Source organism: Macaca mulatta, chromosome 17, assembly GCF_049350105.2.
Source record: "Macaca mulatta isolate MMU2019108-1 chromosome 17, T2T-MMU8v2.0, whole genome shotgun sequence".
NCBI classification, from domain to species: domain Eukaryota; kingdom Metazoa; phylum Chordata; class Mammalia; order Primates; family Cercopithecidae; genus Macaca; species Macaca mulatta.
In genome coordinates, this window is record NC_133422.1 from 12,263,444 (window position 1) to 12,290,134 (window position 26,691).

The 26,691-nt window shown below is 38.0% G+C and overlaps 2 protein-coding genes and 1 long non-coding RNA gene across 23 annotated transcripts in view; 1 reads left to right on the plus strand and 2 right to left on the minus strand.

The window, feature by feature from the left end:
* N4BP2L2 (NEDD4 binding protein 2 like 2) overlaps positions 1–26,691 on the minus strand; it is a 96,236-nt gene that overhangs the window by 48,536 nt on the left and 21,009 nt on the right. For 15 of the 21 annotated variants that reach the window (XM_077974190.1, XM_077974192.1, XM_077974195.1 and 12 more), the window contains one exon: positions 25,210–25,356. The exons of 2 other annotated variants lie outside the window; for them this stretch is intronic. In XM_077974190.1, coding sequence (XP_077830316.1) covers positions 25,210–25,356 — 147 coding nt within the window. Of the gene's footprint in view, positions 1–24,245; positions 25,357–26,691 lie in introns of those variants that run through there. 4 more of the 21 variants (XM_077974198.1, XM_077974199.1, XM_077974197.1 and 1 more) reach the window with 1 other exon arrangement.
* Positions 198–14,798, plus strand: LOC144336259 (uncharacterized). Its single transcript, XR_013407881.1, has 3 exons — positions 198–1,130; positions 6,074–6,173; positions 11,699–14,798. It is a non-coding gene; the product is annotated as an uncharacterized LOC144336259 (long non-coding RNA).
* On the minus strand, positions 3,958–4,535 carry LOC144336254 (MICOS complex subunit MIC10-like). Its single transcript, XM_077974201.1, has 2 exons — positions 4,342–4,535; positions 3,958–4,300 (listed from the first exon to the last, which is right to left on the minus strand). Exons 1-2 carry the CDS (start codon positions 4,404–4,406, stop codon positions 4,186–4,188), a joined length of 180 nt encoding a protein of 59 aa, XP_077830327.1. The 5' UTR covers positions 4,407–4,535; the 3' UTR covers positions 3,958–4,185.

Here is a 26,691-nt window from a genome sequence, read left to right on the forward strand (position 1 = left end):
TTATCCTCCTCACCCACCTAGGTAGCTGGGATTACAGGTGACTGCCACCACGCCCGGCTAATTTTTTGTATTTTTAGTAGAGATGGGGTTTCACCATGTTGGCCAGGCTGCTCTCGAACTCCTGACCTCAGGTGATCCACCCGCCTCAGCCTCCCAAAGTGCTGGGATTACAGGTTTAAGCCACCGCACCTGGCCTGTTTCTTTTTTCTTTCTTTCTTTTTTTTTTTAAGAGATAGCTCACACCCATTTTCTGGCTGTCCTTCAGGCTTGAGTTCTTTGATTCAGTTCTCATGCCTTTATCTATTTGTGCATCATTATGTTGCACATGTCCAAGAATTAAGTGTTGACTTTCAGTGGTGTAAAAGCAAAAAAAAAAAAACAACAACAAAAATTCCTATTTACAGTACATTCATGGTTTAAATTGGTACAGAAACAGTTTTTCTTAGGCTTTTATCATTAGCCAACATCACCATACTCATTCAACAAAAATTATATAACTTCTTATTTCTTTATGCCTATCTGAAGAACTCAGACTGCTGGGTACTGTGAGTTGGATAAGTCCCCCTGCCCCTCAAGACCAAAATTACAGCAAAGTCTCTGTCAAGGTTTCATATTAAAATGTTGAAAGTGGATACAAAATCAAGAGACTAAAACAGTGTATTTTCAATCATGTTTCACACTATTTTTAGTGTATAAGAAGGAAATCAACCTTCATGTAACTGCCTTAGGCATATTAACTGCCTGAAATTTTCTGGGTAGCCAGAGTGGCAACTGACAAGGATTCAGACTTATTGATGAACTATTAAATACCGCAAGCGAATGTTACTCACTATACTACTTAGATTTCTGGTAGAGCAAAGAAATGACTAAAAGGCAGGTGTCCTGGATGCTAGTCCTTCTACTGACTGTAAGTGGTAAGTTATTTTATCTCTTTGGATTTTGCTTTCCTCATCTATAAAATACGAGATTTGGCCAGGAGTGGTGGCTCACACCTTTAATCCCAGCACTTTGGGAGGCTGAGGTTGGCGGATCACTTGAGGCCAGGAGTTTTGAGAACAGCCTGCTAACATGGTGAAACACCTTGTCTACTAAAAATACCAAAAAAAAAATTATCTGGGTGGTGTATGCCTGTAATCCCAGCTACTCAGGTAGATGAGGCATGAGAATCTCTTGAACCTGGGAGGCGGAGGTTGCAGTGAGCCGAGATCGTGTCACTCCACTCCAACCTGGGCAACAGAGCGAGACTCAGTCTCGAAAAATAAAAAATAAAAAATAAAATGTGAGATTTGAAGGAGATATCTTGTAAATCCCTTTTAGCCCCAACACTCATTTTTTTTTAGCATGTTAAATACCATCAAATAGAAACCAATCAGATGTTTACTATTTTTGACAGAATCTAGAATATCCATAAATAGCACCTCATTCACAGTATTCACAGGAGAAAGCAAAAAAAGTACTATCTTTATATGCAGTATGAGTCATGGACTGGGACAGCAACTTGTAAAAGGTCACAAAACTGTAGCATCCCGAGAACAGTTATACTAATTTTTTACTTTTTTTTTCCTTTTTTAGAGGCAGGGTCTTGCTCTGTCGCCCAGGCATGATCACAGCTCAATGCAGCCTCGACCTACAAGGCTCAAGGGATCCTCCCTCCTCAGCCTCCCAAGTAGCTGGCACTAAAGGCATGTGCTACCATGCCCAGCTAATTTTTTAGTAGAGATGAGGTCTCACTATGTTGCTCAGGCTGGTCTCAAAACTCCTGGGCTCAAGTGATCTTTATGCCTCAGCCTCCCAAAGTACTGGGATTGTAGGTGTGAGCCACGGCACCAGGCTGATCCTAGTATCTTGGTTGCGATTGCAGTTTTCTATTCACTATACTATCTTTGTTGCTGTTTGGCAATACTTAGCAATGTGTGTAACCTCTCCCACCCCAATTAGCCGATTTGCTCTCTAATGGACTCAAACTTACCCTGCTCAATTTTTTACTGCTTGGTATCCAAAACATTCTCCTTCCCCTTCAGTTCTAGCATTAGAATAATTACCGATGATACCTTCTCGTTTCCTAAGGATACAAATTAGAGTTCCAGGTACAGTATTTGTCTCATTTTCTATATTATTAACTTTCTACATAAATTTTAACCACATAAAGACTCTGTCACTACTATCTCTATATTAATCAGTATCTGCTCGAGGCCGGTACCTTTAAACAGATCCAATACACCTAAGCATCAAGTGGCTGAAAAAGACACCAGAGGTTCTTTGTACTATTTGCTACAATGGTTTTGGACCTTCCTTCCTCTGTGATTGTTCTCTTATGCTCTTTCAGGACTCCCAGGCTCCTAGTCCTTGATATCAACGAATGAAATTGGTTTCCCAGGTTCTCTAAAGACATTGGCTTGAACATTTCTTCTGCATTTTTCCATAACTTTCCCAAGCAGAATATCCTGCCCTAGCTGTATTCTCCAAGACGTATGTTCTATCAATAATCTGGCTGGCCAAAACCTCAACAAAGTCCCTTTGCTCCCACCTCCCCCGCACAAGTTTGTAGACTTCTCCCTAAAACTGGCAGACATGTACAAGTGAGAGGTCACACTCTATTCCCTGTATCCAGGAAAGGTGGAGGGTGTAAATTCTAGCTTCCAACTAGTTCCAGCGAATTGCACCTCACATTAGGCATTCTTGTCTCATAGTCTCTCTGGGACTCTACCTATCCCAGAAAAAAACTGAATAAACTGCACAGCTTTCTTATGCACAAGCTGCCATGGATACTCAAGAATCCATGAGTCTCAGACTTCAAAGGGCTAACATTCAGCCAGTATACTCTTACGGCCTCAAAGTTTGTTAAAATACTGAAATTCTTACCATTTGGCAAATAGTGTCCTGAGCCACTGCCTAATCCTGTAGCCCAGCATATTCTCTAGGATCCTTACTAACCCATCAACAGGCTAAGGACGGGAACACTAAAGGGCCCATAGGTCCCTTCTCTAGCATAGTAACCAGCCTCTATTTTGACTGGTTAGTAGCCATGCAGTCAACCCCTACTCCCAGCCCCCAAAGTTGTACCTTCTGGACAATGCCTTTGGATTCTTCTAGATACTCCCAAGGACTAGGCTGTGCATTTCTTACCTTTGCCACCCAGATGCGGGGCAACTCAAATGGGTCTGCAAAGTAACAGATATAGCACTAGCCAGTCCAGATTACTGAATCCAGTTCTTTGATGTCTCCTCTGCCAGAGCTGGCCTGGTACCTGGCAGGAGATATGATACCAGTGGCAGTGGCACTGGCACCTCATCAGGCAAATGCCCGGTGCCTTGTTTTTTTTTTTTAGATGGAGTCTCGCTCTGTTGCCCAGGCTGGAGTGCAGTGGCATGATCCCAGCTCATTGCAACCTCCACCTCCTGGGTTCAAGCGATTCTCCTGCCTCAGTCTCCTGAGTAGCTGGGATTACTGCTACTGGGTGTCTGCTACCATGCCCGAGTAATTTTTGTATTTTCAGTAGAGATGGGGTTTCTTCATGTTGGTCAGGCTGGTCTTAACTCCTGACTTCAAATGATCCGCCTGCCTCAGCCTCCCAAAATGCTGGGATTACAGGCATGAGCCACCCTGCCCTGCCGGTGCCTTTTGATTCCGAGGCTGTGACTACTCACCACTGATTCCCCACAGTTGCCTTCATGTGGCTGGTTACCTGTGGGAACTGCAGCCTGCCCAAAATTTTGAATGAGGCAGCCAGGAAGGGCAATGTGCTAGCTGGCGGACTGGGCCACCACACCAACTATTACATAATTTAAATATTACTTCTGAAAAAAAGGCATATGCAACCAAGCTACCTATGTTTTTTTACCCCTTCTGACATATCTGATGACTTAGCGCTGGTGAAAAAACAATCAAAGACACTTGTTGATTGCCAAGAATTGGGTCAGCTAGCTGATAGGCCATCAAATTTTAACTGCATTTTTTTTCCCTATTTTTGCTTAATGTATTTAAGACCACCTCCTTACAATTTCCAGAGAGAAAATACGAAACAAGAAACAGACTTGGTTTCAAATACATAAAGAGTGTGCTGGAGTTTAAAGCATTACTAATAACATTGTTACAGAAGAATGACAGCTTACTCCAGGGTACTTCAGTATTCCTGAGGAATAAACATGATTTCTCTTTTCCTCCCACTGGGATGTTGTCAGGTGGTCACTGCTCCTGTCCTTTGACATGTTTTCCATGCAGAATATATGGAACCTGGAAATCACGCTGACAGTTGGAATAAACCATTCCTAATCCCATGCCAGAACCAAAGGCCATATTCTTCTTTTAAAGAAGGTGAGAAAACAATCCCTAATCCAAAACCAGTACCTATCTACCACATCCAGCAGGCACTGGTCCCACTTCCTGCTCAGCTCCACCTCTGACATGTTCCCCACCTACAGCTCCAGCTTTCCTCTCACTCTAGACATCTTGTAATGATTCTACACGCAAAAGTTCAAAGTAAGAACTCCTGAATCTTTCAGCTACTCTAATATGGGTTCTGACCTGATAGCACCTTGTCACCATTCTTGCCCAAGACTTGACAGTCCAGCTCATATTACGGTAGGTAGGCTTATATGGGAGTGATGTGAGGTGTTCATACAAATTAAAGTGAACTCCTGCTTCTCAAAGAAAACAAGTCTCTTTTGGTCAAGAAAAAGAGGGGTTTCACTAAATGACACTCTTGGTAACCTGCCATCCCTCTCAAATGGATGTATTCACTTTCAGAGTGAGATTCAGTTTCCACAATAGAGAGAGGGAAAACACGAGTTGAGGAGAACCCCATCTTTCCCTAATAAATGCTAGTGCTTTTTAATGGGGGAAAACAAACAAAAACCCCAAAGAACTCTGGCTCTAAAAGGACCAGGGTAGTCTCATGTACTAACTGTACAGACGGGATAAACCAGTCTACTCGTCTTTCTTTACATCAGAGAGGTCTCCTTGCTCCCAAGTTTTCAGTTTCTTCTAACCGATAACCTGGACAGCTGAAATGATCCAGCTGATTCTCTGTCACATGATCTGGAAATCCAGGCAACAACAGAGGTCACATCACCCTGAGAGATGCTCCACTCCAAACCCTCTGGCCATCACTGAAACTAAGACAAATAAACTGGATCAACCAAGAGATGGCCAAACATAAGCTACACCTGACCAAAGTCACGGCCACCCTGCAGTGCCTTCCAAAGAGCAGAGTGCTGGAGGAGAAATGGAGGAGACTACACTATCAGATGGGCAGATGTGCCTCAGTAGAATGAGCCCCACACAAATATTATGGCTTTGCCACACCACTGCCCTGACAGGCTGCCTCAGGCTGCACAAGTTATTCAACAAACATGACAAAATGTTCCATGGCCTCCCAACTGATACAATGTTCACAGATGTTTCCTCTCACTACTGTAGTATGCTCCACACCAAACAGTGCTATTCAAGTGTCATCTATACTGATGCCAGTCCATGAAGTTTGCTACTGATCCACAAGTACAGAAATTGAGAATAACCAAAAAAAAAAAAAAAAAAAAGGGTATAGAAATTTGACACAGTAATTTTTTTTTTCTTTGAGAGAGTCTCTCTCTGTCACCCAGGCTGCAGAGCAGTGGCGTGATCTCAGCTCATTTTAACCTCCACCTCCTGGGTTTAAGTGACTCTCCCATCTCAGCCTCCTGAGTAGCTAGGATATAGGCATGAGCCACCATACTTAGCTAATTTTTATATTTTTTGGTAGAGATGGGGTTTCATTATGTTGACCAAGCTGGTCTCAAACTCCCGGTCCCTGTAATTCCTACCAAAGTGTTGGGATTACAGGCGTGAGCGACTGTATGTAGCTGACACAGTAATTATGGTCTGTTGAATTTAACAAAATATTTGGTTTGTATTTTAAAATTTTTTGTAATTCACTTCATTCATTCATTCATTCAAGACAGAATCTCATTCTATTGCCTAGGCTGGAGTGCAGTGGTGCGATCTTGGCTCACTGCAATCTCCGCCTCCTGGGTTCAAGCGATTCTCATGCCTCAGCTGAGTAGGGGGGATTACAGGTGTGAACCACCATGGCCAGCTAATTTTTGCATTTTTAGTAGAGATGGCATTTTGCCATGTTGGCCAGACTGGTCTTAAACTCCTAACCTCAAGTGATCCACCCACCTCGGCCTCCCAAAGTGCTTGGATTACAGGTGTGAGCCACCACACCCGGACCTAGTAATCATTTCTTTATTACACATTACCAAAGTATCAGACTGTAATGGACTGGAATTTTAAAAAAATTTATCTTTTGGCTGGGCATGGTGGCTCACCCCTGTAATCTCAGCACTTTTGGAGGCTGAGGCAGGTGGATCGCTTGAGCCCAGGAGTTCGAGGCAGCCTGGGCAACATGGTGAAACCCCAATTCTACAAAAAATTTAGCTGAGCGGGGGGGGCGCACACCTATAGTCCCAGCTACTCAGGAGGCTGAGGCACAAGAATTGTTTGAACCCAGGAGGTGGAGGTTGCACTGAGCAGAGATTGTGCCATTGCACTCCAGACTGGGTGACAGAGTGAGACTCTGCCTCAAAAAAAAAAAAAATTAAAATTAAAATTAAAAAAGAAATATTGTTGTATGAATAAATACATTACTGTTTCTTGCTTCTAAACCTTTGATTATTCAGCTGCCACTGCCTACAGGCCCTTTTCTCATATTCTCTCCTTCTTGCTAAGTCTGATTTAAACTAGGCTTAGGCACCAACTCCTATAGGAAGCCTTCCTTGAACCTGGCCCTCTACTTTTCACTCACTGACTACCAATCCATAAACTGAACAGTGAAAAGTACACAGCTACACATTCACGCAGACAACAGAATTTTACTTCTTCTTCTCCTCACTACTGGTTCATATTTCTGAAACCAGAAAACACCATTCTATCCCTGGTAACTACGGATTCCACTTGTTACTTCCCTACTACACTAAGTACTTCTTTACATTAACTGCATACGTTGTCCCAAGGCTCAAGATACACCTTAAAAACTTAAGGGAAAAAAAAAAAGCATTCCTATATACACCAGGAAAGTCAGTGCAGCGAGGAAGCCTCATTTTTTTTCTATACAATGTTCTCATGACTGCCAAATGCTGGAAGTCATCTTCTGGGTCTATTCAAAGTCAATCTCATGAACTCTCATTTCCAACTTACATCTATCATGTTCTTCACACTGTTCTTGACCTGCACGGACTCCAATCTCTGCTCCGTACCTTGGCTAAGCACAGACAACCTGGGCATAAAGAGTCAGAGTAAACTATAGAAATTTACCCAAGCTTACTTCTTCCTGTCCCACTCCCTATCATGACCAAGGACAATCCAGATAAAGCCCTTGTTCAGGGCTGGGAAGGCAGGCAGGAAGCTTATAGTCCAATTCTGTACCTTTAAATCAGTCCATCTCTCACCAAGAAACCATACAGCAAACAGCCACTAAACAAGCCTCAAACATCCCAACACCATTCATGGCAATGCTCTAGAATCATTCTTCTACACTTAACCTTACTCAGTTCCATTTTAGTTCTTGGCTCCTGACTCGGTCTACCAGTTTACCATGCCCTTGTCTAGTATTTGCTGACTGAACTTTTTTCCCAAGCATAACCTTTGGTGTTTTCTGAGACTTTTAGTCGGGTTCTACTGTGGCTCTTTTCACTGCTTGCTGCCTTGGGTATGATGCCCACCTGAGCTTCAGCCCTGGAGATCTACTATGCGCTCTGTGCCTTTAGCAGGTCTACCTAGGTCCCAAAACAATTCACGTGACCAAACACATTTCTTAGAAATTCCACATCAATGTCATACCATAGCAATTTATCCACGTCTTGCTTGAACAATTATTTAACTACTGACGGGCTGCTTCTCATTTCCTTTCTCTACTGAATGCTATCTATCCTGTCTACAAATAAAATTCTTTCTCTATAAGTAAATTGTTTCTAAATAACTTCTACTTCAGTTTAAAAGTAGAAAATAAAAAGTCAGAAAGAACAATACAATTAAACATTCAGAATACGTCACCAGGTGCAGTGGCTCATGCCCATAATCCCAGCACTTAGGGAGGATCACTTGAGGGCAGGAGTTCAAGACTAGCCTGTAGAGATCCTGTCTCTACAAAAAATTTAAAAACAAACAAAAAAAAACCAGGCAGGGTGGCACGTGCCTGTAGTCCTAGCCACTCAAAAGGTTGTAATAGGAGGACTGCTTGAACCCAGGAGTTCAAGGCTGCAGTGAGCTGTGATCACACCACTGAACTCTAGCCTGGGTGACAGAGACTGTGTATCACAACAACAACAACAACAAAAAAGGCCGGGCGCAGTGGCTCACGCCTGTAATCCCAGCACTTTGGGAGGCCGAGGCGGGTGGATCATCTGAGGTCAGAAGTTCGAGACCAGCCTGACCAACATGGTGAAACCCTGTCTCTACTAAAAATACACAAAATTAGCTGGGTGTGGTCGTAGGCACCTGTAATCCCAGCTACTTGGGAGGCTGAGGCAGGAGAATTGCTTGGACCTGGGAGGTGGAGGTTGCCGTGAGCCGAGATCACGCCACTGCACTCCAGCCTGGGTGACAGAGCGAGACTCCATCTCAAAAAAAAAAAAAAAAAAAACTATTATTCTTAAAAATAAAAAATGTGGTAACAGTATCTTAAAATATTATAAACTGCCTCTTGTGCCTTCCAAACTGTGCCCTCTTCCTCTCTGTCTACTGAGTCTTAGGACAACTCTATCACTTTTTTTTTTCTATTTTTTTTGAGATGGAGTCTCACTCTGTTGCCCAGGCTAGAGTTAAGCAGCATGATCTCGGCTCACTGCAACCTCCAACTCCTGGGTTCTAGCAGTTCTTCTGCCTCAGCCTCCCAGTAGCTGGGATTACAGGCATGCATCACCACACCCAGCTAATTTTCTATTTTTAATAGAGATGAGGTTTCAGCATTTTGCCCAGGCTGGTCTTGAACTCCTGACCTCAAGTGATCTGCTGACCTCGGTCTCCTAAAGTGCTGGGCTTACAGGTGTGAGACACTGCACCTGGCCCACTTTTCTAACTATTGTAAAAATAGAAAACTGATATCCTCTCAAAATGATGCTCCCATTCTGAATGAGTCATTTCACAGGAGCCCAGGATGCAATCAAGTAACGGTTTCACGTAACTACAGGTAGGCTGATATCACACCGTCACATGAACATTACACATAATGTTACTTATGAGAAACAAGGGGGAAAATGTCTCCACGAAAACGAAGAGATAGGAGAAAAAGACTTGCCACATTAACTTGACATTAAAACAAAATGAAAACCTTTTTTTTTCTTTTAAAGAAATGGGTTTGTGTGGGCTGCCCAATACACTGCTGTGTGAAATTAATCATACCAAATTTGCCAGTAAAAAAATGAAAATATCGGCTGGGCGTGGTGGCTCATGCCTCTAATCCCAGTACTTTGGAAGGCCAAGGCAGGTGGATCACAAGGTCAGGAGCTCGAGACCATCCGGGTTAACACAGTGAAACCCCGTCTCTACTAAAAATGCAAAAAATTAGCTGGACTACTCGGGAGGCTGAGGCAGGAGAATGGCATGAACCTGGGAGGCGGAGCTTGCAGTGAGTCAAGATCGCTCTACTGCACTCCAGCCTGGGTGACAGAGCGAGACTCCATCTCAAAAACAAAAGGAAATATCAATGTAATTAGATCATACCAACAGACTTTGCAATATAGGTGAGAAAACTTTGCCATTACTCACGATAAAAAGGCATTTGCATCATCATAAATTGTTTTGAGCAATTCCAGACTAATCCATCAATGCTAATAAGGAATATATATTTGATAAATTAGATAATGAAAAAAATCAAACTCTATCCTTCTAGACCTACTACAGCATTTTTGTTTGTTTTTTGAAACAGAGTCTTGCCCTGTCTCCCAGGCTGGAGTACAGTGGCTCAATCTCAGCTCACTGCAACCTCTGCCCTCCTGGATCAAGGAATTCTCCTACCTCAGCCTTCCAAGTAGCTGGGATTACAGGCATGCACCACCACAGCAGGGTAACTTTTTATTTTTTATTTGCATTTTTGGTAGAGACGGGGTTTCATCATGTTGGCCAGGCTGGTCTCGAACACCCGGCCTCAAGTGATCCGCCCTCCTCAACTTCCCAAAGTGCTGGGATTACAGTCTGAGTCCAGCCTATTACAGCATTTCTAACTACTATAAAAATGGGTTGTTTCCTTCTCTGCTCATCTTCAGTGTATTATCAAAAGAGGTAAAATCATCAAAAGGCAAACAAAAATCACAGAATTCCAAGACTAAAATAAGAACTATTTCAGCAGAAACTCTAAAATATTCATGTTGCTTAATCCATCCAATAACCCTACACTGTAGATTAAAAAGACTTAATCATTTAATTATGAGGAAAAGTTTCAGAAAATTACATGAGTTGATCAAGCTGCAGTCAAAACTGCAACTTTGAATTCTGCAATTTCAAACTCTGTGTTGTACTAAATTAGTGGTTTCTGTCTCCCTCTGCCCTTTACAACAATCCCTGAGATACTTCTAAGGAGCAGTCTGAAACTACAGAACTCCATTGTTCCATGAACACCACTGTCAAGCAACTTACTATATACTTCTTGATGAAACACATTCCATTTTCAGAAAGCTTTGAATACTGGAAGTCATTAAAAGCATTTATATTTGGACAGGCATGGTCTCTCACACCTGTAATCCAAGCACTTTGGGAGGCTGAGGTAGGCAGATCACCTGAGGTCGTAAGTTCAATACCAGCCTGGCTCTACTAAACCCCGTCTCTACTAAAAATACAAATATTAGCCGGGTATGGTGGCACGCGCCTGTAATCCCAGCTACTTCGGAGGCTGAGGCAGGAGAATCGCTTGAACCCAGGAGGTGGAGGTTGCAGTGAGCTGAGATCATGCCATTGCAGTCTAGCCTAGGTGACAGAGAGAGACTGTCTCAAAAAAAAAAAAAAAAAAAGGCATTTATATTGCACTAATTAGTGCCTCAAAACAGCTATGGAACACAGTACAATTTAATTAAAGTATAATACTATAACATCTCAGTGTTGCTTCTTAAAGGTGCCAGCAGAAATAATTTCTGGGAGTATTCAAACACAAATCAAGCTTTTTTTTAGGTGCTTAATACTGAGCCAGACCCTAAGAACATAAAAACACAGTCCCTGCATTCAAAATTGTTAATCCCACAAAGCAAGACTAGTACTAATCCATATTCTATGTAAGAGCCATCGGGTTCCCACCATCTTCATCAAGCTATCTATTCGCTTCATCAAGCTATATATTCAAGAGTAGAAGGCTTACCTTATTTACTTTTATATTTCCATCACTAGCATGTAAAAGCGGTGCAATAAATGTTCAATGCAAGTCTAGATAACAATTCCGTAAAATTTAAAAAGCTAAATTTTTAAGCAGTATAAACGACAAACAAGTTATTTCCATCATTAATTCACACAATCAACTTTTTCACTTCAAATAGTCAAATTATATTAATAGATCATAAGCTACAAAACCAAGGTAAAACTTCCTTAGAACGCAATCATGGCCACCTACAGTGGCTCATACCTGTAATCCCAGCACTTTGGGAGACCAAGGCAGGAGGATCACCTGAGCCCAGGAGTTTGAGACCAGCCTGGGAAACACAGTGAGATCCTATCTCTAAAAAAATTTAAAAATTAGCTGGGAGGACTGCTTGAGCCCAGGAGCTCAAGGTTACAGTGTACTATGACTGCACCACTGCACTCTAGCCTGGCAGCCTGGGTGAAAGAAAGACTCTCTTAAAAAATATGTAAGAAAGAGTCTTGTCTAAGAATTCTGAACCTGGGGTCCTCTGATGGACTTCCAGGGATATGTAAAAGTCCAAAAATTTTTGGAAAGAACATACAGCAGATGAATTAGGACCTGAAATTTAAAAGAACCACTGATTAAGGCAAATGCCCTAACTTTACACACAAAGGAACTGCAGAAAAGAAGGAAATGTCTCCTAAGTGCCTCTCAACTAACCAGTGTTAAGAGCTACATTATTTATTTGCTAGGGTTCCCATGACAAAGTACCAAAGACTAAGTGGCTTAAACAATAGAAATTTATTTTCCCACACTTCTGAAGGCTAGATGTCCAAGATTAAGAAGTCCACAGGGTTTGTCTCTTCTCAGACCTCCCTCCTCAGTTTGTAGATGGCCTTCTCCAATGTCTTCACATGATCTTCCCTTTGTGTTTGTGTCCTAACCTCTTCTTATAAAGAGACTATGCATATTGGATTAGGGCCCATATGTATAACGTCATTTTATCTTAATTACCTTTTTAAAGGCTCCATCTCCAAATATGCTCGCATTCTAGGTACTAGGAGTTATGACTTTAACTTATAAATTTGGAGAGCATACAATTCAACCCCTAACATTCTGCCATCTGGCCCTTCAAAATTCATGTCCTTCTCATCAGTCCCATCAGTCCCAAAAGTCTTGACTTTTTGGGTACATTTCAGTATCAACTCTAAGCCCAAATCTCATCTAAATCTCATTTAGATCAGGTACAGGCGTACTCAAGGTTTCATCCTTAGGCAAAATTCTTCTCCAGCATGAACCTGTGAAACTAGACAAGTTATTTGCTTCCAAAATACACCACTGGTGGGATAGGCATACAATAAACATTCCTATTCCAAATAAATCAGAAAGAAGGGGTGATGGGTCCCAAGCAGGTCTGAAACGTATCAAGGCAAATCCCATTAGATTTTAAGGGTCAAGAATAATCTTCTTCAGCTTCATTCTCCATTTTCCCAGCTGACAGGGGTGGCAGCCCTGTTTTCTGAGCCCACCAGTGTGGTAGCCCACCTCCCTCAGCCCTAAGTAGCCCACCTTGACTCCTCAGGCCTGAGCCCTCTGGTCTTGTGGTAGCAACAGTAGCCTCTTTGACTTCTCAATCATCTTCAGGGTCATTCTTCCCTTTTCTTGAAGAAAACACGTTGAACACACGTTCACAGCTAGATAGCTCTACTGACCCATTTTATAGAATCCCAGAAATCCAACAGACTTCCTTCATTTTTATCCCTCTGTTCCCTTCACTACCAGTCAGCAGCATTTCCAATGGTATAACCCATCTCTATCCTGGTTTCTGCTAGTTAGTTGCTGCCAAGATGGCTGATTGGATCCACAAGTCACACACCCCTAACTGCTTTAGGAAATGGTTGTCTTGCAACAACTTTGATGTTATCTCCAGAATATGCTAAATTTTTTAATATGGATAGACTGAGAATTTTCCAAATCTTCAGGTTCTGGTTCATTTTGGCTTAATAATTCCTTCTTAAATTTCTCTCTCTCCTCTTGCATTTTACTTTAAGCAGCAAGGAGAAACCACGCCACATCTTTAATGCATTGCTTAGAAATCTCAGCTAAACATTCAAGTCATCACTTATGAGTTCATCCACTTTCCACAAAACACAATTTGGCTAGGTTATTTGCCACATTACAATAAGCATTGTCCTTCCCTCAGTTTCCAACAATATATTCCTCATTTGTTTGAGATCCTACCAGAAACACCTTTAACATTCATATTTCTACTAATATTTATTCAAGGTGACATATGTGTACCTCTAAGATGACAGAAGCTTTCTCTACAGCTCTCTTTTCTAAGCTTCACTAGAATCACCTTCAACATCCATATTTCTACCAACAATCTCCTCAAGGCAGTCTATGCTTTTTCTAACAAATACTTCTGGCCTCTACCCATTATCTAGTTCTAAAGCCTCTTCCACATTTTTAGGTATTAATTACACCAGCACCCCACTTTCCAATACCAAAATCCGTATTAGTTACTAGGGCTTCCATAGCAAAGTATCACAGATTGGACAGTTTAAAGAACAGAAATTTATTTTCTCACACTTCTAGAAGTCCAAGATCAAGGTGTCAGCAGTGTTGGTTTCTTCTAAAGCCTGTAGATCTCTTTGGCTTGTAGATGGCCATCTTCCTCCAGTGTCTTCACATGGTCTTACCTTACTGTGTGTCTGCTTCCTAATCACCTCTTCTTAATGGAAACCACTCATATGGGATTGAAGTCCACTCATATGACTTCATTTTATCTTCATTACCTTTTTAAAGGCCCTATCTCCAAATATAGTTACATTCTAGGTTCTACAGTTAGAATTTTAATCTTCAGTATATGAGCTGGGTGTCTGTGTGTGGTAGTGGGGGGTGGGGGTGGATAATTCATCCCATAACAAACCCAAACTACTCATATTCACTTATTATATGAATACTGAATACCAATCTTTTCCAGCCACCATGCTAACTGATGACCATGCAACAGTGAGCAAAACAGGTATAATACCTGACTCATGTAGCTTAAAAATAATGAAGGGAAATAATCATATACAAATGAATAAAGTACATGAGAACATTTGAGACCTCATCAAGCTTGCTATGTCCAAGAAAACTCAAATCTGAAGGACAAGAATGGGAGGGGTATGTGCACATACTTTTTAGCAAGAGGCACAGCATAGCACATTCAAGGAATTGAGAGGTGGCCATCAGGGCTGGAATACAGAAAGTGAGAAGAGTAGCTAAAAAAACATGAAGTTGGATAGGAAAAACAGTCACATAATCCAGGATCTTAAACATCACATTATGATTTCTGGTCTTTATTCTAAGAGCAATGGGAAGCACCTGAAAGGCGTTAAATATGATCACATTTTCCCTTGAAAAGATCACTCTGACAGAGAGAGGCGACAAGGAGCTTCTAAGGTGCTAGTAATATTTCCTGACCTGGGTATTAATTATCTAGATACACTCACTGTGTGAAAATCCATCGAATGATGGTAGTTAAAAATGTAGGAAGAGATCCAAGAGATATTCAGGTGGCAAAGTCCATAGAATCTATTTGATGGATTGAACATGAGGGGGAAAGAAGGCATTGAAGAAGACTCTCAACTGTCTAGCTTACAGAAATAGATGAACGTAAATCCATTCACCGTGGGCAGGAAATCCTGGAGTCCCAGATTTAGAGATCACAGGTTCAACTGGAGCAGGCTTTTTAAGCTTAAAAGTGGAAATGTCAGATAGACAGTTAAATATACAGACTGGAGTTCAGAGGAGAAGGTTAAGAAGAAAATACATTTGGGGGTTAAGATTGTTAACAGAACCAGTAGGTACAAAAATCAATCAGCCAACTATTTAATGAACTCCTACAGTACTATAGGCACTGGTTTAGATTTTGTGGACACAGCTGTGAACAAAATAAACATGTCCACATTGATCCTATATTCTATTTCAGGAATACTGTCAACAGATCAGTAGCAACGTCAACTACAAGTACTACGGTGAAAGTGACATCTCAGGTGAGACCTGAACATTAAGAAAATGCTAGGCATAGGAAGAGTAGACAAGAATAGCATTCCAAGGAGAAATAACAGCTAGAGCTTTTAGCAAGGACAAGCTTATCATGTCTGAAGAACAGTTCAAAGAAGCCGATATAGATGGACTGTAGTAAATGAAGACTGGTATAAGAAGGTCAGAGAAGCCGCCAAGGACTAGATTATGTTGCGTTTAAGCAGTGAATGATATTATTTATGTATTTTAAAAAGAACTTATAGACTACTCTAGCTGCTCTGTGGATAAAATTGTAGGGTGGCAAAAAAAAGTGGGGAGACTACTATGTCCACATGAGAAACGATGAGACCACACAGGGAAAGCTATGAGTAAGAATAGAAGATTGTCTAGAACTGAAATTTGAAGAATTCTAAAATTCAAGAACCAAGAGGAGAAGGAGGCAGCAAAGGAGACAGAAATAGCCACAGAGATCTGAACAAAAATCATATGTCAAGGAAGTCAAGTAAAGTATTTTAAGGAAAAACTGATCAAAAATTACATGTTTGCTGAGTAGTCAAATAAGATGAGTAGTGAATAATGCCCATGAATACACAGAGGAATATTCTAGAGACCTTAAAAATCAATTTAGAGGAATGATAGGGACAGAACCTAAAATGGAGTGGGTTCAATATTATCAGAGGTGAGGGAGAAAAAGACAATGAATGTAGACTGCTCTTTAGAAAGAAGTTTGGCTATAAATGAGCTCTGTCAGATTGGAAGACTTGATCATGTTTAACTGTTGATGGGTCAGACTCAGGAAAGAAGGCGAGGTTGAAGTTACAGAAAGAAGGAATAACTGACAATGCATAAAATTTCCTGAGAAGGAAAGAGATGCAATTCAGAGTACAGGTGAAGGCATTCAATAAACAAACGGAAGAGAGGATGGACACAAATGGAGGTGGAACTCAGACTGCCTAACTCTCATAATAATGTGTTCTTCCCACTAAAATCATGCTATGAATATTTTGAAAAGCGTCCAAAACAGGTCAACAAAATAACCAAAAGAAAGTTACTGAGTTACTGAGGTTGAAGAGCCAAATAATGACCCAATATATATTATTTTCAGATAAATAATGAAAAATCATGTGAAGATATGCATTAGTACCAGCTATTCTTGATTGCTGAATACAGATAAATATGTGAAAAAAGATGCAAGCATTTGTATGTTTTCTTTTTTTAAGTTACACATAGGATTACAGTTCTTTGGAAAAAGGGTTCTAAAAAGTGATTATGAACTTTTTGTTGAATCACTTTAAGACTGGGACAAATACCTGGAGTATTCTTCTCAGATAGTCTAGAAATTCTTCTGTAAACTGTTAAAGCAAAAAACTAGAACACAATCTGAAAAGAACCTTAAAAGAAATAATGAAAAGGCTCAACTCTGCTCTACTAATCTGTATTCTAGGATTTAATTTATTGATCATAAACCACAAATCTAAATAAAGACTACTGGTGAGGTTAAAATGGAAGAAAAGGCTCTGATATGGCATTGGATACACCAAGTTAAATGGGTGATCCTTCTTCTTTGGTGGTCTGGACATCCTTTCCTCAGCAAGTATCAAATATAACTAACTCATGCTCCATGTCCACATTTCCTATACAGGTTGAGCACTCATAATCCAAGAAGCTCCAAAATCCTGAACTTTTTGAGCACTGACATGATGCTCAAAGAAAATGTTCACTGGAGCACGTTAGATTTTCAGGTTAGATATGCTCAATCAGTATGTATTCTGCAAATATTCCAAAATCCAAAAGAAAATCTGAACTCCAAAACACTTCTGGTCTCAAGCATTTCAGATAGGGATATTCAACTTTTATTACAAACTGCCCTGTAATGTTGCTCTTCTTTGATTACTGCTTCCTTTGAATCAAAAGTTTGTTGACTGTTTCCGGGAGAAGACTGTGCCTAATATCCAATAAACAGTTACTGATTCTTAGTAAAGGATAAAGCTCCTAGGACACAGTAGTGATCCCAAGATAACAAGATCCCTGGTTTTAATTTTCAAAATGTCTAGCCCATATCTCCTATCACATTTCCTATAAACACTTCAATTTACTAATATTCTAGATAAATGTCTTAACTGTATCTCTGCCAAGGGTTACACTGAACTATATACCAAAAATCTCAATACCCTTAAGTACTGCTTACTAGTTTCCTGAACTGAAAACTATGTTAATCTATTCATAAAACCAAGCACATTTCTTCTTTCATGAAGTCTTTTCTATTCTAAACAAAAACTCCAATTCTAGTTTAACATTTAGAACAATGAAGAAAAAACACAAACTACTCTTAAGGAATTAAGAGAAACCAAACAAGACCCAGTTCTTCCATTTTTTTAAGTTGACTAAAACAAAATAAAGCAAATACACAACAGTAAGAATTCTATACTTCAAGATTTCCCTTGGAAAATTTAAATTATTTACAAAGGAAACTTAAGTAATTGTTTCTTTTAGTGTTTTTAGAAAATTAATTTAAAATATCATAAAAGAATAAAAAAGTTCCTATAGAGAAAAAGCTCCTTTAATTCTTCAAATATTCAGAAAATTTATGTAACTTCCAAGATATCTACTACTAACATACTTAAGCAGTAAGTGGACATAAAAGAAAAATAAGTAAAACCACTTACAAGTAGTATTGACTTATTTTAGGAAATACTACCTGAAAATTAATTAGGGTAAAAAAAACCCAACTTACATAATGTAACAATCCATTTATTGAACACTATACATTTCAAATGCTAATTACAATAATCAAATATTAAAATTAATTTAAAACCTTAAAGCACAACAGTATATGTAAATAATTCAATGGAAAAAAATGTTCCTGAAATATGATTAAGTGTATGGATGTTTAATTTACAGAAAACATTTAAACATCAAATAGTATAAACTCTTTCCTTTTTTTTTTTTTTTTTTTTTTTGAGACGGAGTCTCACTCTGTCCACTTAGGCTGGAGTGCATGGCACAATCTCAGCTCACTGCAACCTCCGCCACCCAGGTTCAAGCGATTCTCCTACCTCAGCCTCCCAAGTAGCTGGGATTACAGGCACATGCCACCACACCCGGCTAATTTTTCTATTTCCAGTAGAGACAGGGTTTCACCATGTTGGCCAGGCTGGTCTCGAACTCCTCACCTCAGGTGATTCACCTGCCCTGGCCTCCCAAAGTGCTGGAATTACAGGTGTAAGCCATTGTGCCCAGCCCAACTCTTTTCAATTTTGACTTTTAAAAACAGAATTCTAAATGGCCACTTAAAGATTTATTCATTCAACTTCCGTGATAAATCAACATACCTTATAACCTTATAAAATAAAGATACCATAAAGATGGAATCAACTCTTCACTGGAATTTCTTTTTAATCTTGGAAAAACACTAAATCAAAAAAAAAAAAAGGGATAACTATGTGGTTTAAAAATAATACAGGGTTACAGTAGATAAATGTCTAACATAGATTTGAATCACAGTTTTATCTCTTTCTAGAGAAATCATTTTGGATAAGTTGTTTAACCTAAATTGTTTTCTCTTTCTAAAACCATTGTAGAATTGTGAAAATTTAGAGACTGTAACAATCACATTTAGATGGGGCCCTAGCACTGATGGGCATTAAATAAACAGCAGTTATTTAAATGGATATTAAGACTTTTTGCTACAAAATTCCTACTGTTTGTTGCAGCAGCACTGCATCATATAAGGAACCACTTGTAAAAATTTAACGCAAAATAGTTATCAGCTTTCCTTCAAAATCATTCAGTTAAGGGCAACCAGCAATCATGACATAATAGTGAATTCTGTAACAGTGAATTTCAACCTAGTGCTTATCAATTAACATCCATCATCATATAATTAAGTTAATGTAAATATTTTTTCTCAAATCTGTACATTCAAGTTCCATGCCATGTTATGGATTCCCCACCAATGATTAACACAATAGATTTTTATAAATCTTTCCAGCCATTTTCGTATCTAAATTCTACCTAACCCACAGGGTCAGGAAACTAAATGCAGAGCTGGTGGTCTGTAAGTTTAACTTGGTTAAGTAAGGCTCAGAAGGAACAACAAGTTCAGTAGAATACAGGAGGGAAAAAGATATTATCTCCAGCTTTGCCAGTCACTTACCATCCCATGATCTTCATAAAAATATTATGAGGTTACAGGAGGATAGCTGAGCAAAAAACGAAGAGAATGAAAGAAAACATGTATACAAGAAAAGACTATGAAAGAAAAAGAAATACGATTTTTAAGATTAAGAAAAACCGAAAAAAAAAAAATGAAGAGACATTCTGAAAGCTGTATAATTATAATTACCAATTGTAAATTAACACCAAGAATAAAACTTTAATTTTACATGTATCATCTGAAAACAGTTACAACTGAAAAATAAGAAAATAATCCAAATAATAAAGTATATTTTAATGGACTCTACTAAAACACAATTTCAACCACAAATAACCACATTATTCTTTTTCCCTTAGTTACTAGCAAAACTTAGAGGCAAACCCAACAGCTCCTCTCAAAATATTTCAATCTTCCCATTGATTTACAAAAAGTAGTTCAATTACAAAAAAAAAAAAAAGGAAATGGAAATATTAAAAACCAAACCAACACTTCCATGTGAAGTCTTCAGTTACTCACCAATTGCTAATGCAATTGTGTCTAGTTTTGAGATTAGGAATCAGACTACGCCTGTGTCCGTGCTACAGAAAAATAATCTATTTTTTTCCACACTGAAATTTAAGAGAACTTATTAAAGTTAACATATTCCATTTTAGGAAGTGAATTATAATGTGTAATTATTACAATTATCACAACTGGAATGTGACAGGGTTATTTTTCACAGAGCAAAAATTTGTCAGAAGGAGAAGGAAGAAAAAGATTATGAATGATTAAATGAATTTCTATTGGATGTATAAAAAGTCAAAACTTTTCAACACACACAGCTTAGCTACTGGAATTAGTAACTATTTACTCTTGAGACTCTCTTTTCAGTTATTTGTGCTACTCCTTCTTCTTGTTCTTGTGCATAAAGAGTGATAATATATTAAGAATTTCTGTAGGAGATATTCCAAATTACTGCTTACACACATGTATATTCTATTACAAAAATTACACCACTCAATGTAGTCTAAATTATTGAGAGTAAATTTTAACCATTCTTTTACAATGTTTTCTGAACTTAGTTGCAGACAATCATAATTATTAGCTTTTCAAGGTTTGCTCTGAAACTTACAAACCATGCAAAAGTGAAAACTTACGCTTAACATATTTGGCAATTTGAATCAACTAAATTGAATCAATCTAAATACTGCTTTGCAAAGTAAAAAAGGAATCAAAACGACACATAAGACAATCACTAATCCCTGTATTTTTAGGATCTATTTCAAGAAATTTAATACTACTTCTTACCATCCTAAGGATAGTGTAAGAAGAAAATACAGTATACATACAGGGAAGCCAACTGTTTTAATGATACCTTAACTTTAAAAATAAAGATTTGCATGCCAATCTTATCACCAAACGTTCATTAATCCCTTAATACAATCTCTCCTCAGAAAATTTACAAAGATAGAGCTGACAACTTTAATAGGAAAAATTTTAATTTATAAAAATTGTAGCTCCTAAAACTTAACTCTAAAAATCACCAACTTAACTTACTCCTTCTGCTGCCACCAAATTATTCATTCTGAATGTTCTGAATTATTTATTCTGAATCATAAGCTAAGACTTGGTTATGATTATAGACTAAGACACTGTTCAACGTGGATTGCAAATCTTAAGAAAAAAAATACAACTTTAGCCCTTATTAGTTATTATATTCATATCAGAATACATTAAACTTCAATAAAGACTGGCAAGTCTATCTGGTCAAGGCACTAAAACACACAACTACATTTCCTCTACATTTTCCAAAGAGACCACCAGCAATTTTCTTTATAAATACTTAGAAAACCAGTCTCACAAAAATCAGACATTTTTGCAATAAAAATATTCAAGTATAGCCAATACAAACATTTCATATCCTCTTAAATCATAAACTTTCAAAACTTATCTATATGTAAAACTGGAAAATTCCAGAATCTATATTAATTGGACAAGAGATAAGCAAAGTTCAAAATACTTAAATCACTCACTACAACAATTAAAAAAGTTCAATCTTTTGTAAATAATCGTACTTTTAAAACAAAAATACGAAAAAGCTAACATTATCTTTTACAAAGATAAATACTGAAAATAAAGATTACCTGGTTAAAAAGCAGTACCAAAAGTTCAACTTAAATACCACACAAGAATTTTTACTAAAATTATGAAACATAAAAAACTATATATTCATTTACCACAAAAAAGTAACTTTTACACTACCCATGGAACAAAAGAACAACTAAATATAATTTAATCTTATTGAACCAAACTAGAAGTTGTATTCTACTTAACTAAGTTAAATATGATTAATGTCTACTTTAATTCTTTGTGATGGAGATGGTTAGAATGGGGTATAGCAGAAGGGGTCTATTCCACTAACACTGTATCTGGCTGGTGCCTGTAATCCCAGCTACTAGGTAAGCTGAGGCAGGAGGATTACTTGAGACCAGTTCAAGTCCAGTCTATACAATAGAAAGAGACCTCCTCTCTTAACCCCGCCCCCCAAAAAAGACTGGCTGAATAGAATTTTGATGAAAAATTGTAAATTTCACATTTTTATAGATTTTTAAATACCAAGCAATGACTTTAAATAGTGATTTTAGTATTTCCACTACATATTCATTCCTCCATTCTGTTTTAAATTAAAATCAGCCACAATGTTTAGGAAAACTACTATTTTTTCACCTTAAAAAAACCAACTAGGCCAGGTGTGGCAGTTCACGCCTGTAATCCCACCCACTGCTTTGGGGGGCAGGCAGACCACTTGGGGTCAGGAGTTCTAGACCAGCCTGGCCAACATGGTGAAACACCGTCTCTACTAAAAATACAAAAATTATCTGGGTATGGTGGCACGCGCCTGTAATCCCAGCTACTGGGGAGGCTGAGGCAGGAGAATCGCTTGAACCCGGGAAGGGGAGGTTGCAGTGAGCCAAGATCGTGCCACTGTACTCCAGTCTGGGAGACAGAGCAAGAATCTGCCTCAAAAAAAAAAAACAAAAAAACAAAAAAAAACCCCACTAAAGCTAGTGCAGTAGCTCATGCCGTAAACTCAGCACTTTGTGAGCATCACTTGAGGCCAGGAGTACAAAACCAGTTTGGGCAACATGGCAAGACCCCATCTCCATAAAAAAAAAATTTTTTTTTAATGCAAAACAAGCCAGGTGTGGCGGTGCATGCTTGAAGTCCCAGCTACTTGGGATGCTGAGAAAGGAGGACCCCTTGAGCCTAGGAGTTCAAGGTTACAGCGAGCTATGGTCATGCCACCACACTGCATCCAGCACATGTAGCAGGACAAGACCTTGTTTGTTTAATTCTGAGTAAGAATGTTAGTTTTCCTGCCTCAGTAAGATTTATTTATTTATTTGGACCTCGTAATGCAACAGTAGCCGTCTCACTAACATTATAGTGTAAAAAAATTAATTGGTAATGACATATGATCTCTAAATGATTATTATTTAGTAGTTGGAACTAGAAGATGAAGTCTAAAATAAAATCTGGAAATTTATTAAAATAAATAAACTTAATATGAACATATTTCCTCATAATGTTTCTCCCAAAGGCAATCCTCTACTTTCTGAAAATAAATTTGATTAAAAGTTATTTTAAAAAACTAATTTGTTTTTTTGTTTTTGAGATGGAGTCTCACTCTGTCTCACAGGCTAGAGGGCAAGTGGCGCAATCTCAGCTCACTACAAACTTTGCCTCCCAGGTTCAAGTGATTCTCCGCTCAGCCTCCCAAGTAGCTGGGATTACAGGCACACACCACCACACCCAGCTATTTTTTGTATTTTTAGTAGAGATGGGGTTTCACTGTGTTGGACAGGCTGGTCTCAAACTCCTAACCTCAGATGATCTACCCACCTTGGCCTCCCAAAATGCTGGATTACAGGCATTAGCCACTGCGCCAGGCCAAAAAACTAAATTTATAGTACTATTACTCTTAAGTTTATGAAGACAGAGGGAAAGGGATACATAGTCTACCTAAGAGTTGTTTCACCTGTCCCAAAATGAAATCCTTTTGTACAATTTTCAAACTGCGCTAATCTATAGAATAAAATACTTAGAAACACAAGTGCAAATACTAACAAGTATTACTCTGAAATAAAAGTATGAAAACATAGATGAAGATGTGTATATGTATATAATATACATTTACACACAAAACATGAATTAGCATATTCTTACATCGTATTTAGTTAAGATGAACAAATACATACAAACACGTATTAAACAAGATAAAAGTAATATTCATTCAATTAACAGCACTGAATAGTACAAATAAAAACCATATTCTTATTTCACTAAAGGCAATTTAACAAAGACCTTGTTGATAGCACTGAATCTAGTTTTTGGCCTCACAACTTAAAAAGTAATATAAACATGGAGAGAATATTTAAAGTTGAAAGGAATAGTAAAAGGTTTTAAAACAAAGAAATACTATGGGATTCAAGATGCGATGGTTTAGGAGAAAGCTTAAAGGCCACAAAATATTATGTAAAACATATAAAGAATTATAATGCTTAATTTTTTTAAACAGCATTCTAATTAGCTGGCGGTTTTGTAAATCAAAACTATTGAAGAAATATTTTTCATAAGACATTGGGAACAATGGTATTAAGAGAGGTAGTAGTGTTTTTTCCCTCATGTTGCAAAGAGAAATGCTTAATTATCTAGGTTAGTAGAGGTAAAGCTTGGTTTGAAGGCAGGGGATGAATGACAAGACCTCTGAAATGAATTCCATCTCAGTTTTTAATCTTAAGTGAAGAAACACATCTAATAAAGAAAGCTATCCAGTGAAAGAAATATGGTTTGCTCTACAGAAAAATCAGCACTAGAAGATATTCGACAGTACAAATCCACTTAGGACCAATGTTAAACAACTGTCCAAAATATTTTTATACTAGAATTATATCACATTAAATTCAACAGAGAGAAGTGAAACATTATTAGAATCACTTTATCCCTTCAAGAACTGGCAAGCATGTGGGGTTAGGAAGATGGGTTGAGAAGGAGGATGATGACTATGTATGCGTTACAAGATGAATATGTATATTATGAAGAAAACTCCCCAGGTGATTGATATACCTACTACTATTGCTGGGGAATTTTGTTTGAAGTAAGTGATGTGCTGATTATAGCTAAGAAATAATTTTGTCACACAGATCAATCAGTTGAAATATAATTTTACCTAATGATAGAGAAAACAGTTAAGATGCCCTATAACAAGTTAGTATTTCTTGCATATTTAAGGTAGTGAAGGAAAAACATTAAAGTTTTATGAAAAGTTAGAGTTAGGTACGAACTATTAAAAAACTGTTCAATAGTATCTATAAAATAGATAAAGTTAGTTTAAAATTCGATTGTAGAAAAACATCCTAGCTCCTACCCACCATTCTACTACTCAGGAGTTTTCATAACAGTCAAAAGCATTACAACAAGAGAATATAAAAACATTTAAAATACAATTTCATTTAATTTTTATTTACACTTTAACAATTTGCTGGGAAATTAAACAACTTGCTGGGAAAATCCTTTGTGAGGCAATGTAGCCTTTTTTTATTTGAAACTATTTAAACTCCAAGACAGGCTCACTAACTCTTTCAAGTGCAACAACAAATGTGTTAGCTGAAAATAGCTAATTTAATTATTATTTGTGACACAGACATGATTATGTGAGTCAAGAGAGCCTCCCCACCTCTGTCTCCCCTGTGGAGGAGGAGGTCTTTGTGTGCTTTTGTGTGATGGTTCCACTGAATTCATTACAATAGAAATGGACATTTGATATTCATAACGATCCAACATCTGAGCAATCTTCTTTCGAGACACACCATGTTTATTCCTCCTAACAAAAAAGAAAAGGATTATAAATCTTTGTTGCAGAATGTACAGGCTTAGAGATTAACTGTTTTAGAAAAAAAGTATACAAATTCTAAACAATATTTTGCAAATAAACAATATATGTTTCATCTGTCCACATTTTACGTAAAAAGATTAAAAACTCAATGCTTTTATCAATACTTTAAAAAGGTAAAAGGATTCCATATATCACAGAAAAATGTTAATTACATCCTCTTCACATAGAACTACCTATTTATGCACTAAGCCTGCTGACTATATCCCCTTGTTAGTAACAAAATTAAAGATTATGAGATACTGTTTTAAGAATTACAGAAAGATTGAGTGGACTTCTAGGACTTACGAAAGTAGAAGTAAAACATCACTTTTTAGAACTTATTAATGACAGTTCGTACCACATTTTTAAAATTTATTATCAACACCAAATTAACATCAGAGACACAATTTGAACATCTCTTACAAACATAATGTTGAGTAAAATAAATTAGACACAATGAATATAAACTATATGATTCCATATATATATATATATATGTCTTATACATAAGTAATATAAAGGTTTGATAAAAGGCAAAACTAAGGTATGGTATTTTTTTTAACCTTGCCCCTGCCCCCTAAACTATGATATTAAGGTCAAAGATATTATGGCAAAACTTTAAAGAAAAGAAAGATTACAATTACCCAGGCAAAACAATGGTTACCTTTAGAAAATAAAAGGTAACTGTGACTGGGAAGAGGAATGCAAAGAGCTTCTGAGGTGCTGGTAATGCTCCCATGACGTAAATGATAGCTAAACGTGTGCTGATCTTGTAAGAACTTTGTTAAATTATATATTTATATTTATGTATTTTTCTGTATGTGAGGTTATATAACACTAAAAAGTGGTTTAAAATTTATTCTGGACCCTCAAAGAACTTCTGACAACTTATTTTACCCTCATAGTTTCCTGTAACTTGACCTGGACATGACAAAACATACAGAAAACATATTTTACATTTATCATTCTATATGTACAAATGCCAATTTACTTATCTCGAAAAAAGGCCAGAAATGTTTACTTTTCAAAGCTGATGTCTACATTCAAGATAAGAAGAAAAAGCAAAAAAGGTAGGAAAAAAAATGAGATGAAGTTGAAAATTGGCAAGATGTGACTAAATCTGGCTGGGTGCAGGGACTCACACCTGTAATCCCAGCACTTTGGGAGGCTGAGGCCGGCCGATCGCTTGAGCCCAGGAGTTCAAGAGCCCAGTATGGGCAATATGGTGAAATCCTCTCTCTACCAAAAAAATACATATAAATACAAAAATTAGCTGGGCATGGT

Bases quoted from the DNA above. Each gene is read 5' to 3' on its own strand.
- LOC144336254 (XM_077974201.1), bottom strand. From the start codon at position 4,406: ATGTCAGAGGTGGAGCTGAGCAGGAAGTGGGACCAGTGCCTGCTGGAT. The intron at 4,301-4,341 runs GTTTTGGATTAG...TCTTTAAAAGAA, and splicing joins GATGTGGTAGATAGGTACTG to GAATATGGCCTTTGGTTCTG.